Source organism: Balaenoptera physalus (genome assembly GCF_965194825.1).
Source record: "Balaenoptera physalus genome assembly, chromosome: 10".
NCBI lineage: Eukaryota > Metazoa > Chordata > Mammalia > Artiodactyla > Balaenopteridae > Balaenoptera > Balaenoptera physalus.
This window is the reverse complement of record NC_138889.1, coordinates 8,747,908-8,764,378: the sequence shown is the minus strand read 5'-3', so window position 1 is coordinate 8,764,378 and position 16,471 is coordinate 8,747,908. Positions and strand designations below refer to the sequence as shown.

The 16,471-nt window shown below is 37.9% G+C and overlaps 1 protein-coding gene across 10 annotated transcripts in view; it reads right to left on the bottom strand.

Annotated features, from left to right (window-relative positions):
* Window positions 1-16,471, bottom strand: part of CDON (cell adhesion associated, oncogene regulated) — a 103,100-nt gene that overhangs the window by 46,792 nt on the left and 39,837 nt on the right. For all 10 annotated transcript variants that reach the window (XM_082409706.1, XM_082409707.1, XM_082409708.1 and 7 more), the window contains 7 exons: window positions 14,325-14,461; window positions 12,504-12,776; window positions 11,077-11,223; window positions 10,039-10,182; window positions 9,086-9,373; window positions 6,937-7,206; window positions 2,474-2,827 (listed from right to left, as the gene is read on the bottom strand). In XM_082409706.1, the coding sequence (XP_082265832.1) occupies window positions 2,474-2,827; window positions 6,937-7,206; window positions 9,086-9,373; window positions 10,039-10,182; window positions 11,077-11,223; window positions 12,504-12,776; window positions 14,325-14,400 (1,552 nt within the window). In that variant the 5' untranslated portion in view covers window positions 14,401-14,461. The remainder of the gene's footprint in view (window positions 1-2,473; window positions 2,828-6,936; window positions 7,207-9,085; window positions 9,374-10,038; window positions 10,183-11,076; window positions 11,224-12,503; window positions 12,777-14,324; window positions 14,462-16,471) is intronic.

Genomic DNA, 16,471 nt, shown 5'->3' with positions numbered 1-16,471 from the left:
TGAAATGGTCAGAAGAGACATCCAGCATTTTTTAAGGTAGAATGTTTTTTGAATTGGAAAACAGATTGATAAAACTCTGGCTTTCTAAGTACTATAACTATGGTAATGTCTATGAATTAATGACTCTGAGTTGAAACCAGTTCAACAGGGAACGGAACCAGATCTGCCAAAGTTGTTCCCACTGTGACCACTCAAACCAGCAACCCCACCCTAAACTACTTAGGACCCCAGGCCAACTCCCATTATAGTTTTGAAAAGTTACAACTCACTCTACAAATATTTGTACATCCAGGACCTCAAAAACCCAAGGTCTCTGGAAAGAAAAAAAGGTGGGGGAGAGAGTCATCTTGCTTACTCCCCACTTCATAGCAAATAAAGTAAAGGCTGCCAGCATGCTAGAATTTAATAATAAGCTCAGATTCCCATGGGAAGAAGTGGGTTGTTACCTGCTGTTCTGAGCTTTAATACACTCAGCTAGACTTCAGTAATTACTATAGAGCATGTAAAAGAAGCAAAGAAGGACCACTCAGGTAGGATGTAGCTCATGGGGTTACTATACACAAAAAATGGTATTTATCAAGACATAAAATCCTGGGAGTGAGGGGTATCTTAAAGATCTAGAAAGATCTAATCTAAACAAGTTATGTATCTTCTAAGGGCTTCAGATTTCTCATATTTATTTTTTTTATTTTTTTTTCACACACACACTGTATTTTATTTTTACAAGAGATAAATAGACTGATCTCTCATATTTAAAGTGAGGGGCTTCCCTGGTGGCGCAGTGGTTGAGAATCTGCCTGTCCATGCAGGGGACACGGGTTCGAGCCCTGGTCTGGGAAGATCCCACACGCCACGGAGCAACTAGGCCCGTGAGCCACAACTACTGAGCCTGCGCGTCTGGAGCCTGTGCCCCGCAACAAGAGAGGCCGCGACAGTGAAAAGCCCGCACACCGTGATGAAGAGTGGCCCCCGCTTGCCACAACTAGAGAAAGCCCTCGCACAGAAACGAAGACCCAACAAAGCCAAATAAATAAATAAATAAATTAATTAATTAATTAAATAAAATAAAAATAAAGTGAGGCAGTTAGACAACTAGATACTTACCTAGTTCCATCAGCTATGACTGTGATGTCTATGGCTCCCTTTACCCTTTATTTACATAACATAATCACTTCAGGGACTTCCCTGGGGGTCCAGTGGTTAAGAATCTGCCCTCCAATGCAGGGGACGCAGGTTCGATCCCTGTTCGGAAAACTAAGATCCCACATGGCGCGGGGCAACTGAGCCTGCGCGCCGCACCTGCTGAGCCCATGCGTTCTGGAGCCTGCACACCACAAATAGAGAGCAGCCCACATGCGGCAAAGAAGAGCCCGCATGCCACAACGAAAGATCCCGCATGCCGCAACTAAGACCTGACACAGCCAAATAAATAAATACATTTTAAAAAATAAAAAATTTAAAAGAAAATCACTTCAGCCAAATGATACCCAAGCAGTGCCTGAATGACAGCTGTCTTACAGCTAACAATATTGAGCACAGCCACTCCTATTTTTGCTTAGCAGAACAGATATATAAACACACACACGTACACATCCATATACACATCCATATGTGTGTATAAATTTATGCAACACTTAACTACCTTCTTTATTTGAGGATTATTGAGGTCTACTAATATCAGTAACTATTTCTTCTTCCCTAAACACTACCAGAAGGGATAATCATAATTTAATAATAATTAGATAGTAATAATTGTAACCTAATACGTAGTATTTATTGAAGGCATTCTACTTCCAGACATCATTCTAAGCACTTTACAGGTACAGACTCCTTGAATCCTCACACCAGCCCTATGAGTAGGGCACCCTCACCAATGCCCACTGATATAAGATTTGAATGTGGATTAAGTCAAATTTGAATTAATTTGAATAATACTGATATTCTATATACCAGTACTCCAAATTAAGTCATCATCACCCAAAATCAGTAAAATATAAAGAATATTATATTATACACCCTATTAGAACAATAACTTTGAGTAAGGTTGAGGCAAATATACAGATGGGTGTTGTTTGACAGTACACGTGACTCAACATTCCCAATAAAAGCCAACTCTTTAGACTGAATACTACCCTTACTAAGGGCCCACCTGAAAATATCTGCAACGATATTTTCAGCTTAGAAAACCAAAAGCATTAATTCTCCAAAGAGGTCGTACCTTGGGCTTGCTCCCAAATGAAAGTGTCCTATAGGACAACTACAAGCTTAACAAACCCACCAGAAGTGGAGACCAAAGTTCATCTGGTTCGCATAAGGCCAGATACCAAAAAATGCAATTCTACATTTCACTGTTGTTGGTAAATACATATATATTTAGAGGTTGCTAGACTCATTAAAATCTACTTCAAATCACTTTATCCCCTACTATCAAAGGAAACCATTCACCTGGGAAAAGGTACTAATGACAACTCACCAACAGTGAGGACGGCTTCCGACCGTGTGGTGCCGTGTGCGTTTGCAGCTTCGCAGGTGTACTTCCCAGCGTGTTCCCGAGTAACAGCCTGAATATATAGAGAGCTTGAGCCAGCCTGGGACATGATGAAGTACACAGGCTCCAGGTCAGAACCCCCAGGTCTTGATAAGTGCGGTTTTCGGGATTTAGATCTAAGAACTTGAGACAAATGGCTGGTTATCAATCCATGCCTGTCGTACCAACGAATGGCTGGAACCGGCACCCCGGTGGCATTGCAGGACAAAGTCACGGAGCCTCCAGAGGCCACCTCTGCACTTGCTGGTGCTGTAATTATAACAGGCTTGAGTCCACTGTCTGTTAAAAAAAAGTAATTCACACAAATTAAGAACATTATAGTATCTACAATGCAAAATAATTTCATCCTATTACGTAAATGTTGTGTCGTGCGCAAGTAGCTGTCTTAGAAACATCTTTTATATGTGTGTTTCTAAACAGCGTTTTACATGCAGAACAGTGTGGTGAACATGTGCATTCACTGAAGTAACAGTGTTTGCAATGTCATTAGCAAGTAGTAATGATAATAGTAATGATTAGAACAAAGATATCTCCTTCCTTGTTAGTTCGCTTCTCAACTTTCACCAAGTAAAGCAGTCAATAAAAAGTAGAATTTTTCATCGTGTGGGCTCCTAGACATTTCCCACGTAGGTTGCCTGTCCTTCAGAAAGAAAGGAATGTATATAAAGGAATCCATAGAGAGTTTTCCAATTTGCATCCTCTGCATCTGACCACTGTAAATACAGAACATGTGAAGCCAAAACCTCAGACTTTAACATGAAAAAGGTGTAAAGAAGTATAAAACTAAATAATAGTCCTTCAAAAAGATAGTCAATTCCAGGGTGCAAAAATCTGATTACAAAAATCCTGGGAGAAAAACCTGTTCTGAATTACAGTTGACAAACATATTTCTGAGCAAATACACGAACAAATTTTTGTTTCTAAACAAGTGGCACCAACTCTTTCCTTTTGGTCCCAGGTATTTTTTGGGGGGTATTTTTAAGTGATCTCACAATGGAATATCGATTACAAATGACATTTTCTCCAGCACATCTTTCTCCTTTTCCAGTCTTACTTCCTGTGTTTGACGAAGTCTATCAACAGTGATCAGATTTCTGAATTTTTACTAATCTAAGAAGTGTAAAATGCTTTCATGGGTCGTAACCTGCATTTCCCTCAGTACTAATGAGGTTGACTATCTTTTCACATATTTACCTGCCACTCATTTTTCCTCCTCTGTCAAGTGCATTTTGTCCATTTTTCTATTGGATCCTTTATCCTTATTGTAATGGTTCTGAATTCTTTGTAAGTACTAGATACTGCTCTTTTGTTAGTTACATGTTACTAGTATCTTCTCTCAGTTTATTGCTTTTCTTTTCATTTTTAAAGGTATCTTTAAATAATAAGGATGCTTTAATTTTAATGTAGTCATACCAATCTTTTCTTAAAAATTAGCCTAAAATGTCTTGTTGAAAAGTTTTACCCATATCATATAGATATTCTTCTATATTTTCTTCAAAAACTTTGCCATTTTGCCTTTCATATACAGGTCTTTAATCCACTGGAAATTTGTCTTTGTGTACAATGTGAGTTAGAGATTTAATTTCTTCTTCTCCATTTTGATAACCAATTATCCTACATCAAATCTTGAAATGGATATCCTCCCCTTGGTGATCTGCAATGCCACCTAAGTCAAATCCTTAGTGCAAATCCTTTTTGGTGGTCTCTGTCTTGTTCCAAGAGTCTATCTGTCTGTTCCTGCACCAATAATACAACACTGTCTTAATTACTATAGATTTTTGTGTATGTTCTAATATCTGGTAAAGCAAGGTCCCCACTTTCTTGTTCTCCTTCTTTTAGAGTGTCCTTTAAATTACGTTTTCTGTCTGTTGCTAGTTGTAATGGTTAATTTTATGTGTCAGGTTGACTGGGCTAAGGGATGCCCAGATAACTAGCTGTGTTTGTGAGCATGTTTCCAGAAGAAATTAGCATCTGAATTGGTAAAGTGAGTATAGCAGATGGCCCTCCCCAATGTGGGTGGGCACCACGCAATCCGCTGAGGGCCTCAGTAGAACAAAAATGCAGAGGAAGGGCGAATTCTATGAGCTGAGCCATCGTTCTTCTGCCCTAGGACACTGGACATCAGTGCTCCTGGACCTCTGGCTTTTGGACTTAGGTTGAGACTTATACCGTCACTCCTCCTCCCACAGCTCAACTGCATCATTGGCTTCCCTCCTTCTCCAGTATGTAGATGGCAGACTTGTCCTCCATAACAGTGAGAGCCAGTTTCCATAATAAATCTCCTCCTATGTGTATATTATATATCCTCTTGTGTTTTGTTTCTCTAGAGAAACCTGGCTAATACACTCGTACATAGAAAGGCAACATTCTTGTTTATTGGTCTTTATCCAGCCACCTTGCTAAAAGCTTTTATTATTTCTAACAATTTGCCATCAAACTATTGAGGATTCTCTATATTGACAACCATAGCAGCTGTGAATGAATAACGATTGAGTTTTCTTTCTCTCTTATCCTTACATCTTTCATTTCTTTTTCTTGTCATTCTGTACTGATTAGAATCTCCGCTATGATGACAACTAAAAGAGATTTTAAAGGGAATGCTTAAACATTTCGCCATTAAAAGTAATGTTTCCGGTGAGTTTTTGTTAGATACTCTTTATCAAGTTAAGAAAGTTCCTTCTATTTCTGTTTTCCTAAGAGTGTCTATCATGGATACTGAATTATGTCAGATGTTTTTTTGCTTCTATTGAGATAATCATGTTGTTTTTCTCCTTTATTCATTAAATAGGATGAATAATACTTTAAATTTTCTGATTGATTACTGGGATAACTCCTTAGTTAAACTTTATCTTTACTGATCCTATTTTATCTTCATTTTCTATTTAATTGATTTCTGCCCATATCTCTATTATCTCCTTTCTTCTGTTTTCTTTAAATCTATTCTGTTATTTTACTTAGTTCACTAATTTTCAGTTTTACTAGCTTTCTTTTATAAGCATTTAAGGCTATAAATTCTATGTTCCTTTTTCCTATATCCCACACAATTTGACACTCATTATCATTGAAAGAATTTTAAATTTCCATTATGATTTTTTGACCCAGCTGTTGAGAACTATAATTCTAAGTTTCCAAATACATGCCATTTAAAAATTATTTTTTATTATTAACATCTAAATTAATTGCACCAAGTTCAGAGAATTGGTCTCTATCATCCTGATTCTTTGAAATTTGAAATATTTCTAACTCTCAGACAAAAGATTAATCTCCCTAATATATAAAGAACTCCTATAAATAAGAAAAAAGACCAACAACCTAATTTAAAATGGGCAAAAGACAATGAACAGTCAATACACAGGAAAGCAAATTCAAATGGCTCATAAACACATGATGAGATGCCCAACTTCATTCATAATAATAAAAAATATATAGATCAAAAGATACTTTTTTTTAAACCTATCAGATTGGCAAAGATTAAACAGAAATTTTGACAACACCATGCCTTGGTGAGGATATGTGGAAACATTGCTAGTGGGAGTGTAAACTAGTAACTATTTTGGAGAGCAATGATATCTATCAAAATTACCAAGGCAGATATGCTTTTATTCAGCAAGTTCATTTCTAAGAATTTATGTTAGAGATATTCACACATGTGCAAAATAATCTATGTAGAAGGACATTCATTGTAGACTTCTTGTAATAGTGAAGGATTAGAAACAGCCATCAATGAGGTACTAGTCAAATCATCACAACTATACAATGGAAGACTAAGCAGCCATTTTTAAAAAGAAATGAAAATAGTCTTTAATGTACCATATGAGAAGATGTCCAAGATATATGTGAAGTGAAAAGTTCAAGGTAATTTTTAAGGTAAAATTCAAGGAAAAATTTTTAAGGTAAAATTCAAGGAAAAATTTTTAAGGAAAAATTCAAGGTAATTTATATGAATGCTACCACCATTTATGTTAAAAAAAAAAAAGACATTGTTATTAAATGCACACAAGCTCACATGTTATATGTAATTGATTATATATACATACAAGGATATTCAAGAAAATGATAAAACTAGTTAGTTCTAAAGAGAAATCTGGCTGGCTGGGGAACATGAGTGAGACTTTTACCATGTGCTTTTCAAAATTATGCCTTTTCAAAACTATGCAGTATCTGTTGAGAAAATATTATAAAAATTTTTTTTAAATGAGCGTGATTAAATAAGGTTGCTTCTTCATGGAAATGCCTACCTGCAACTAGAAAGGAACATGGAAAATGAACACTGCTCTGTTATGGTGATAGGATTATTTCCTTTTTTGAAAAAAGGATTTAATTTTTAACCAGAACAAAACCCCATCTGTAACGTAAAATATCCTATGATTACATGACCAAAAGCCTACCGTTTTCAATTTCCAGTCTCCCAGTAGACTGCATAAATCCAATCCCATTATCTGCTACACACTGATACAGCCCAGAATCTTCCATGGTAACACCCCTGATTTTCAATCCATTTCCCACAGTTAGATGTCGTGGGGAACGATGAATGGGCCGTGCGTTGTGAAACCAGGTACGGTTGGGGGTTGGGTTCCCATGAACTTCACACGTGAATTGTACCGTGGCACCCAGAGACACTGTCTGATCCTGCAGTCCTTTAGAAATGGAAGCATGTTCTAAAAATAAAACAAATAAGAACTAATGAGAACCTACTGTATAGCACAGGGAACTCTACTCAATACTCTATAATGACCTATATGGGAATAGAATCTAAAAAAGAGTGGATTATATGTGTATGTACAATTGATTCACTTTGCTGTACAGCAGAAACTAACACAATATTGTAAATCAACTATACTCCAGTAAAAAGTTAATAAAAAATAAAATAAATAAAAAAATATAAATTAAAGTCTAGCCCTCAAGATGTACTTTTTAAATTATCACATGAGTCATACAAACTCTCCTCTCTATTAATAACTAGTTGAAACCGAATTGTATTATTTCCTCACATACTCCCATCCACCATGGTCATCAAGAAAAAATTAGAAATGTATTTACTTTCCTCCAATAGGATAAACCATATGTTACTAAAACATTATAGCCTCTTTTTATAGATCTCTCCTCCCACTTAACCACCCCCCGCTAACCCAACAAATGCACACACACATACATACATACATGCAGAGTTTCTAATCTTTGGCTTCTCTGAGCATTTGTTACAGGTGATCTGTTTGAAATAAAGTAATCATTTCCCTGGATTTCACACTACACAAAAGCCAAAACAGAAGAATGCTTATTTGGAAGTTAAATTCTTTTTATGCTCAATTCTGCTTTGAGGTTACATGTATTCTGGGCAAAAATTTTCCTTTAGTATCCATCGAGTCACTTTTTACCTGGACAGAGTATATCATGTATCGGCATTTGTAACATATGCCCAAATTAAATGATTATGCATATTAATCTAGTCCTAATTATCATTAAATTTTAAAGCCCACTTGCCATACACTTATATTAATTCCAGTGTAACCTATGTCAGGCCACTGTTGCACATAAACAGGTGCAGAAGGTTTACAAAAACTATATTTACTATGAAAACTTTTTTTTTCCGGTTTTCATGAAAATCTGTTTTGATAAAGGAAAACATTTTTGCTGCTACACATGACAGTGAGATAGGTAGCTGGAAGAAAGCAATAGCTTTGAGATAAATAGTATATACAGAAATATGGATGAAAATAACACAAATTTTATGAGCCAGCTATAGTGAAAGCATTCCAAAAGGGAAAATAAAATGAAATGATTTCTTTTTGAGATGACATTTTCTAGTCAGTACTCTGTCTTAGTTACCATTACTGGACACTACACACTGATACAGCCCAGAATCTTCCATCCTGTTGAATTCCAGTCTCTTTCCTCCACGTCATCGAGAAGGAAGAACCAGCTCTGTAAATAAGTCCCCTACGTATGAACCAGTTCCATTCCGAGAGTGCATTCATAAGTTCAATTTGCTCCTAAGTCCAACAAAGTTAGCCTAGGAACCGTACTAACAATCGGCTATATAGTACAGAACAAGCTACATCACCGCTGCTTTTACACTTGCTTCAGGACATCCTGGGCTTGAAATAAAGATACTGTACTATGGTACTCTATACAGTACTGTACAGTACACAAAAGCACAGCCACTCGTAGAGGATGCACACACGTGACAATGTACACCAGACACGTGAACTAACTTACGTGATTGGACATGTGAACGCACGTTCGCATCTTTGAAAGTTTGCAACTTGAAGGTTCGTATGTAGGGGACTTACTGTATTGTGTAACCAGGTTGGGGGTGAGGTTCCCAAGAACATCCCAGGTGAAACACTCTGTGCCACCGAGAAACACTGCCCAACTCAGCAGTCCTTTAGAGAAATGAAGCTCATTTTGGTACTGGGGTAGCTATTTCTAGGTAGTCTCTATTCCATTTATGGTTCACAAATAGATCTTCTACTCAAACATCAGTTAGACCAGAAAAATAGCCTGACTTGAAAAAACACTTAACAAGTAACATCTTACCAAGTACATTCACCACGTAAGTCACGTGTTTGGTGTCTCCAGACTTGTTTCCCACCACACAGGAGTAGTTGCCAGAGTCCGCCGGATCAATGCTGTCCGTGGCAAGATGCGAATGCAACCTTCTCCACTTGCTTCCCGGCACAGCGTCCTCACCGTCCTTCAGCCAGCGCACGTGAGAAGCTGGGATCCCACTTACCACACACTCCAGGGTCACAGGGCTACGAGAGAGAACAGCTAATGCCTGTGAAAGGGTGGGGTGAAGAATGTGAAAGTCATCTGAAGAAGGGCCTGCAGAAAGAAGGGAAAATAAAAAATCATTATTCTTATGTATTCACTTCCACCCTCTTCCTTAGCAAAGCTGTGAGCTTCCCCATCTTCCCATTTATTCTTCTTTACACTATGAGGTCCTGTTTGGTAACTAAATCATTTTCAGTTGAGAATTAAATTTAAAAGACTTGATGACCCTTTAGAGCTACTTCTGAATTAGCAGTTTGGAAATGTTGAATTTCTCAACAAGTATGTGGACTGTTCCTTAACTATGCTTTGACTATTGGTGCTACTACAACTCGACCGTCCTAAGCTAAACATCAGCTATGACTTATCGTATCTCAAAGAGAACAGATAAATATTTTTTCGTAATTCACAGTTAGCTACCAATTTGATTACCACTGATACAAAGTGATATTTGCTCACTAATTTCTTTTTATTTGAGCAAAGGGCAAAGTTCTCCACATGAATTCTGTCCTGTCATCTTGACCAAAATTCTCTTCTAAAAAGTCATTATATTTTTAAAACATATACAGTACTATGCTATAATGCATTTATGCATGTAAAGACTTTCTCATGATAAACAAACAGGATCTGAAAGAAAAATGAACTCCCACTTCCCTACTTTTTATGAGAAATGCTTCTGAGGACTCTTCCCAGTGACCACGATTCCCCCAAATACTTACGACTCACAAGGAGCTTTTGGCCAATGGGTTCAACTTTTAATTCATGTGTGACAGGATTAAAAGCTGCACATTTATATGATCCCTTGTCCTCTAAGGATACATTCAAAATCTGAAGATTCCCTGATGGAAGGATTAAGTAATTCTCTGAGGAAGGAAGGGAATGCAGTTAGGCCTCTCTCTTTATGAAGGACACAAGTTAAAACTAACAAAGGTTGATAGTTATGCTTTAAATGTAGACGTGACATGAGCAGCAAATAAGCAATCAGGGAAAATTCATTAAATGAAGGAAAAGGAAAGTCAAGGCAGAACAAAAAAAGTCAACAGCACTACAGTAACAAAATCAAACCCATCAGAGCCCCAAGACAACAGATCACTCACTGAGAACACCACAGCACAAGAAACATATTTAGACAAAGATACAATGACCACAGCTGCCATTGTGGGCAAACCCCTGCCTGCAGCACTGACCACTCAGTAGTCATTCACGTCTTCATTCATTTCTTCTCAACAATATGTACTGAGAGCCTATTTTCTGCCAACAACGGCCTGTGCACAAGTGATACAACAATGAAGCAAGCAGGTAAAGCAAGCCCTGCACTCATGCTGCCAGCGCTCCAATGCAGGGACAAGGTGGCAGAGAAAGGGACAAATGACAAACAAGCAAACAGTAAAACATATAACACAGTGCTACAGAAAATAAAGCTGAATAAAGTGGACAGAGCGACAGAGCATATTATTTTAGACAGTGCCATGAGTGCGATCTTCTCAAAGGAAGTGATATCTGAGTAGATTCCTGAATGAGTTGAAGGAGTGAGCCTTGGGGGTGCGGGGTTGTAATCATTTCTATACTGTCTTCTAGACTATGTTCTATTTCATACTGTAACCATTTGTCTAAACTACTCCACTTGACTCCCAATAGTAGAAACAATATATCTTATGTATTTTTGTGTCTACAGCCCCTAGCACACAGAGCTTAATGGTAGTTGGTTAATCACATTTGTTCTCTGGGTGCCACTGGCTTGTCGTAAGAGGTCTCACCTGTGGAATGTTTCAGCCACTTTCCCCGGATTTTATAGCGCACCTCAGCTTTGGGGTTACTATCTGGTACCTTGCAGCCAATGAAACCAGTACTTTTTTCTTCTGCTGTAATAACATGCTTTGTTGATGAACCAAAATCACCAAGAACTAAAAGAAATAAGTAAATAAGTAGATAGATAAATAAATAAATGTAAATTTGAACTCTCTTTCCCAAAGGAAATTTTAAAACTAGAAACAACATCTGCACCATGGCCATTTGTGGCAGCTAATCCCAGTTTCCAAAGTAGCAGGATCTTTTTATCTTAGAAAGCAGTTGGGGTAGAGGTGCACAGTTGAGAGCTGGGGCTTAGTCATGGCACCCTTTTACAGAAGACAATGCTTCCAGGAGACTACAAGACAAGCAAACTGTTCTTAAAACATTAGGGAGAACTATGAAGCCTAATTGTTCCCATTCTGTCAAGATAAAGCCTTCTTAATCCAGTTTCTCATCAAAACTCACTTTCCCTACGCGTCCTTATTCTGTTTGTAGCTACTCACATGGCAATAAAAGGGTTTCCAAGAATGAACCGAGGATATCAAAAAAAAAAAAAAAAAAAGCAGTGTATCGTTTGAATTACCTGAATATTCTAACTAGGTCTCAATTTCTCTCGGTTTAAGTTGACTACAGCTGGAGGCTGCATGGAAGGGCTCTTTATTATTGCCAGTGCTGAAAGCACTCTGCAGCCCCTAGGAATGCAGCCCTCCGGTGTGTGGCTTGGGGCTGTCCATGGGTCACAGCTCTACCAAAACATTTACTCTTCTCAGTTATGACAAACTCACTACTCCTGGGGAATCCAGATTTGTTCTGTAAATAGGGGTGCCCTCACAAAGACGTTTTCCATTACTGGAAGCCATCACCATTTGAAAGGCAGATGGCTCAAACTTACTAAGAAAACCACACATTCCAGATTTTTCCATAAGTTCAATACTCAACATTCCTTTCTTTTACAGTTATTTTTCTACCCCGCTTCTTTAGCCTGGTTTCAATTAAATTAATGAAAATCACTCTGTAATCAAGGCAAATAAAACAATTAGATGTGAAAAAAAGATAAAGGACTGCATGAAATAACTGTCAAAGCAGACAACAGCTTCTTCTGTTGTTGATATTAAGGACTTTTAAATACTCACAAAGAAATTCAGATTCACGTTAGAAAACTGTCCTAACGCTGCACAAAATAACTTCCATATCCCTTGTTACAAAGGAAGACACTAAGCGAGGCTCAAGTATCGTCCCCCAGGTTAAACACACAGCAAGTGTCAAGGCTGGGATGAGAACTCTTACGTGTCTTACTCCAAAGCCCATGCTCCTCCCACTACTCAAAAAAATGCAAGTATTAACAGTAATTTCAGGAAAAAAGCATGTATAACAGGGACAAAATCAGACTCACCTGCAGTGGATATGGTTGCAGGACCACTCACAACGGCGCCAATGCTATTGTTGGCAATGCACTGGTAATAACCCGAAAGGGAGGGGTTAAGAGAAAGGATAGTCAACCTCCCCTGATGAACCTTGATCTGTTCCACATTTCTGTCCAATCTTTTTCCATTATGCAACCATGAGATACGAGCAGTCACAGGTTTAGCAGAACAATGCAGTACTACAGGTCCACCAAGTTTCTGGACGGCAGACAATGGCTCAGAAATAAAATAAGGTGCCAAGTCTACAAGGGAACAGTCCCCGTGTGCAAAGGGGTGGGGGGAGTGGGAGAGAAGAGGAGATAAGGGGAGAGAGAAAGAAGAGCACGTTTAATACACTTCATCTGAATCTACACAACGAAAGGCAATCCCTTACTTTATCTATACGTTATGGTCCTTAGAGCTTGTAAGAGTTCTAGGAACATTCTTATATTTTGGAAGAAATAAGGCAACATACCAATGTAGAACTTAACAATTAGGGCAGCACAGATGAGAATCCTTATGATATAAATAAAACAAAATACTAATTCTACAAATGAGAAATGATAAACTGCTCTTTTAATGAAGTAGCTTTTTAAAAATGGAAGTTAAGAATCTGAAAAAGAGAAGATGACTTTCAAAATAAAAAGAATTCTCTTCCATATTACCAACAGGATTTGACTTTAAGAGCAAATTATTTTCTCAAAATAATTTGACTACTTCCCTTTAATATAAATAATGTTCAACTTTTAAGAACGCAGAAGTAGAAAGTTAGGAAGCCACGCTGAAATACAAAGTCTATCCTTTTGGGGACACGAGGATAAACGGGGTATCAATCGTAATATTTTTATTTGGTGTTTGGAGTAGTTTCATTTGTTACGTCTATTCCTCCAGTAACTTGGGGGAGAGGGGTTCTTGCGCTCAAGTATCAAAACGGATCCCTCTCCTCCACCCAAAAATGAGGGCGGGGGACAGGAATACTATTAATCTGGTGTAATAAAATACTTAAAAGAAAAAAAATAATAAATTGCTGAATCTACTTTTATAGGATATTTTACCAGAAATAAAGATTAAGGGAAATGCCTTGACTGAATCTGAGGTTGCTATTTAGCCAAAAAAAACCAGAAATAAAACCACTAAATCAATTTTCCCTCACTAAGTCGAATATAGTTATACAGTATTTTTAACAAAGATAATAAATAAATATTACTTAATAAATAAACATCACCGTATTTGTATATACTCCTATATAAATCTTCACACATATCTAAAATAAAAAGAAATGCATATGGGCCATGAATTAGCCTCAGGCTTATATATACATTTCATAATAAACACATTTAAGCTTTTTAGTAACCCAGAGTTAGATAATAAATTCGGCAGGGTCATGAGAGACCTGGGATTTGAACCAAGTTCTCTCACTCCAAGTGGAGTACTCTTACATACGGATTCTAAAATTCCTCTTTGGTGGTGTATAGTCAGCATTTTATTCCTATCATAATTTCCAAATTCAGAGATTTGTAACATATCCTCACTGAAAAAAAAGCGTGTTCGGAAAATATTTATTTTCAAGGCAACAAAAGGAATAAATTATAAGGACAATGATGGGAAGGCCTGCAAGTGCCCAAAAGCACTACTAAGAGATCCTTAAATTGCTTAATGAATCAAAGTTTTAAAATCATTCCACTGGTCAAACAACTCTTAGAAACGTCTTTAGAAACCATTACTATCGTCGAAGCGCTAAAGTCGAAGTTCTTCATAGGATTAAGATGAGGAAAAGCTTCAGGCCCAAACTACCATTCTTCTCCTCTTACCTGGACGCACGGAAGAGCACAGAATCGGGACAGTAACATACAGCAGTGTCTGTAAGGGTCCAGCAACTGGATGCATAGCGCCAGATTACAGAAGCGGGCAGGACAGACTTCCAGAGCAAAATCCAGGCCTTGGCTTACTAAAAGACATAAAAAAAAAAAAAAGGAAGAAATTCTAAAGTACAAAAACAGTTGAAATTTTTTATCTGAATAGCCAGAGTTACGAACACGGTGTCTGCCCTCTATTTTGAAAGCTCTATATAGAGTGCGTCAAATACAAGGCATTTAATGATCCACATCTTCCCAATTCACAAGCTAATCTCTAGACGTTAAATTAAAGTTAGAAATTCTGCTCATTCTTCCAAGATACTAAGACACTTATTTTACACAGAACCAATCGTTCCAAATGAATACGTAACGGCCTTTAGCGCCTTTCTCTTTGTACATCTCACAACCATCTAGGACTCAACACAACTAAAATGCATTCCTCCTCTATGTTCCTTAAAACAGCAACAATAACAAAAACAACAAAATAATAACTAACGTTTACACAGTGCTTGTACGAGCCAGACACCATCTCAGTGCTTTTCATATATTAACTGAACCTTCACGACAACCCTATGAGTTAGGTACTCCTGGTTTTCTTCCCTTTTTTCAGATGGGGGACTCATGGAGTGCGCAGAGAATACCAAGGGCAGGCCTGTGTGGGGACTGAGCTTGTCTGCAGAAATCCAAAGGCCACTGTGGTGAGAGTGGGATGATACAAGAAAAGAGCACAGAGGAAAGCTGGGCTAGATCCCGCCCAGCTTCAAAAGCCACGCTGAAGATTCGGGCATTTATTCTACATGCGATGGCAGACCCTTGGAGGACTTAGAGAAGGGAGTGATGGGATCTCATTATGCTTTAAGAAGATCACTGGTTGATGGAGACTAGACTGAAGTGGGGCAGGGATGGAGGAGGGAGACCAAGTGGGAAGTTACGTGATCGCTGGGGAGAGAGATGAGCACGTGGTGGGTTAGTCCAGGGAGTCAGCTGTGGAGGTGGTGAGGAAAATCACCGGATTCGGAACATACTCTAAAGGTTAAACCAACAGAAGCTGCTGAAGGCTTGGATAAAGAGTGTGAGAGAAAGAGCTATATCAAGGACAACTCTTAGTTTTTGGTGTAACAGAATAAGTAAAAGCTCTCTTTCCTGAAATGGGGAAGAGTGGAGAGGGGAAAACGGCTGAAGAAGAGGTTGCTCAACAGCTGTGCTTTGGCCACGGAAAGTCTGAGATCTGTGAGGCATCCGAGTACCAGTAACTAGTCGACAGTTGCATATAGGATTCTGGAGCTGTGGGAAGAAGTCAGAGCTGAAAATGCAGATATTAGACGTACTAAAGCCTTGGCATTAGATGAGCACTAAGGAAAATATGATAGAGGAGGAAAGATACTCCAACCTTTAGACACTGAATAGAGGAGAAAGAAGTAATAATGGAGACTAAAAAGAAGTAGCCAAAAAAATAAGAAGAAATCCAGGGGAATGTTGCATGCAGGGAGAAAAATGGAAAATATTTCTGGAGGAGAGTAATCAACCCATCTCAAACACTGCTGAGAAATAGAGTAAGATAAGATGGCATCAGAAAGCCATGAAGAAGACCACTGGTGATATAGCAAGAATGGTTTCAGTGGAGAAGGGACAAAAGTCTGATCAGTTCAAGATAGGATGGGAAGGGAGGAAATGAAGAAACAGGCACAGAAAACTCCTTCAAGGATTTGCTGTAAAAGGGCAGCAGAAAAATAGAATTGCTGGGGATGGACGGATGGCAGCCATGAAAATGTTTGTTTATGTGTTTTTTTTAATATAGAGATAATATAACACATTTACAAAGCTAAAAAAAGTTTCACAAAACCCAGCATTGGTAAGGATGTGGGTAAAAATCACTATAATATCTCGTTGGTGAAATATAATTGGTAAATTCCTTTTGGAAGGAAAATTATTCATTCATGCAACAAATATTTATTGAATGTTTATTACATGATGGGTACTATTCTAAGAGCTGGAGATAGAACACTTAAAATATATACAAGTAAAAATAAGTAACAGACAAAAATGTATACCTTACATTCTGTGGGAGAGATGGACAATAAACAAGATAAATAAATTAGGAA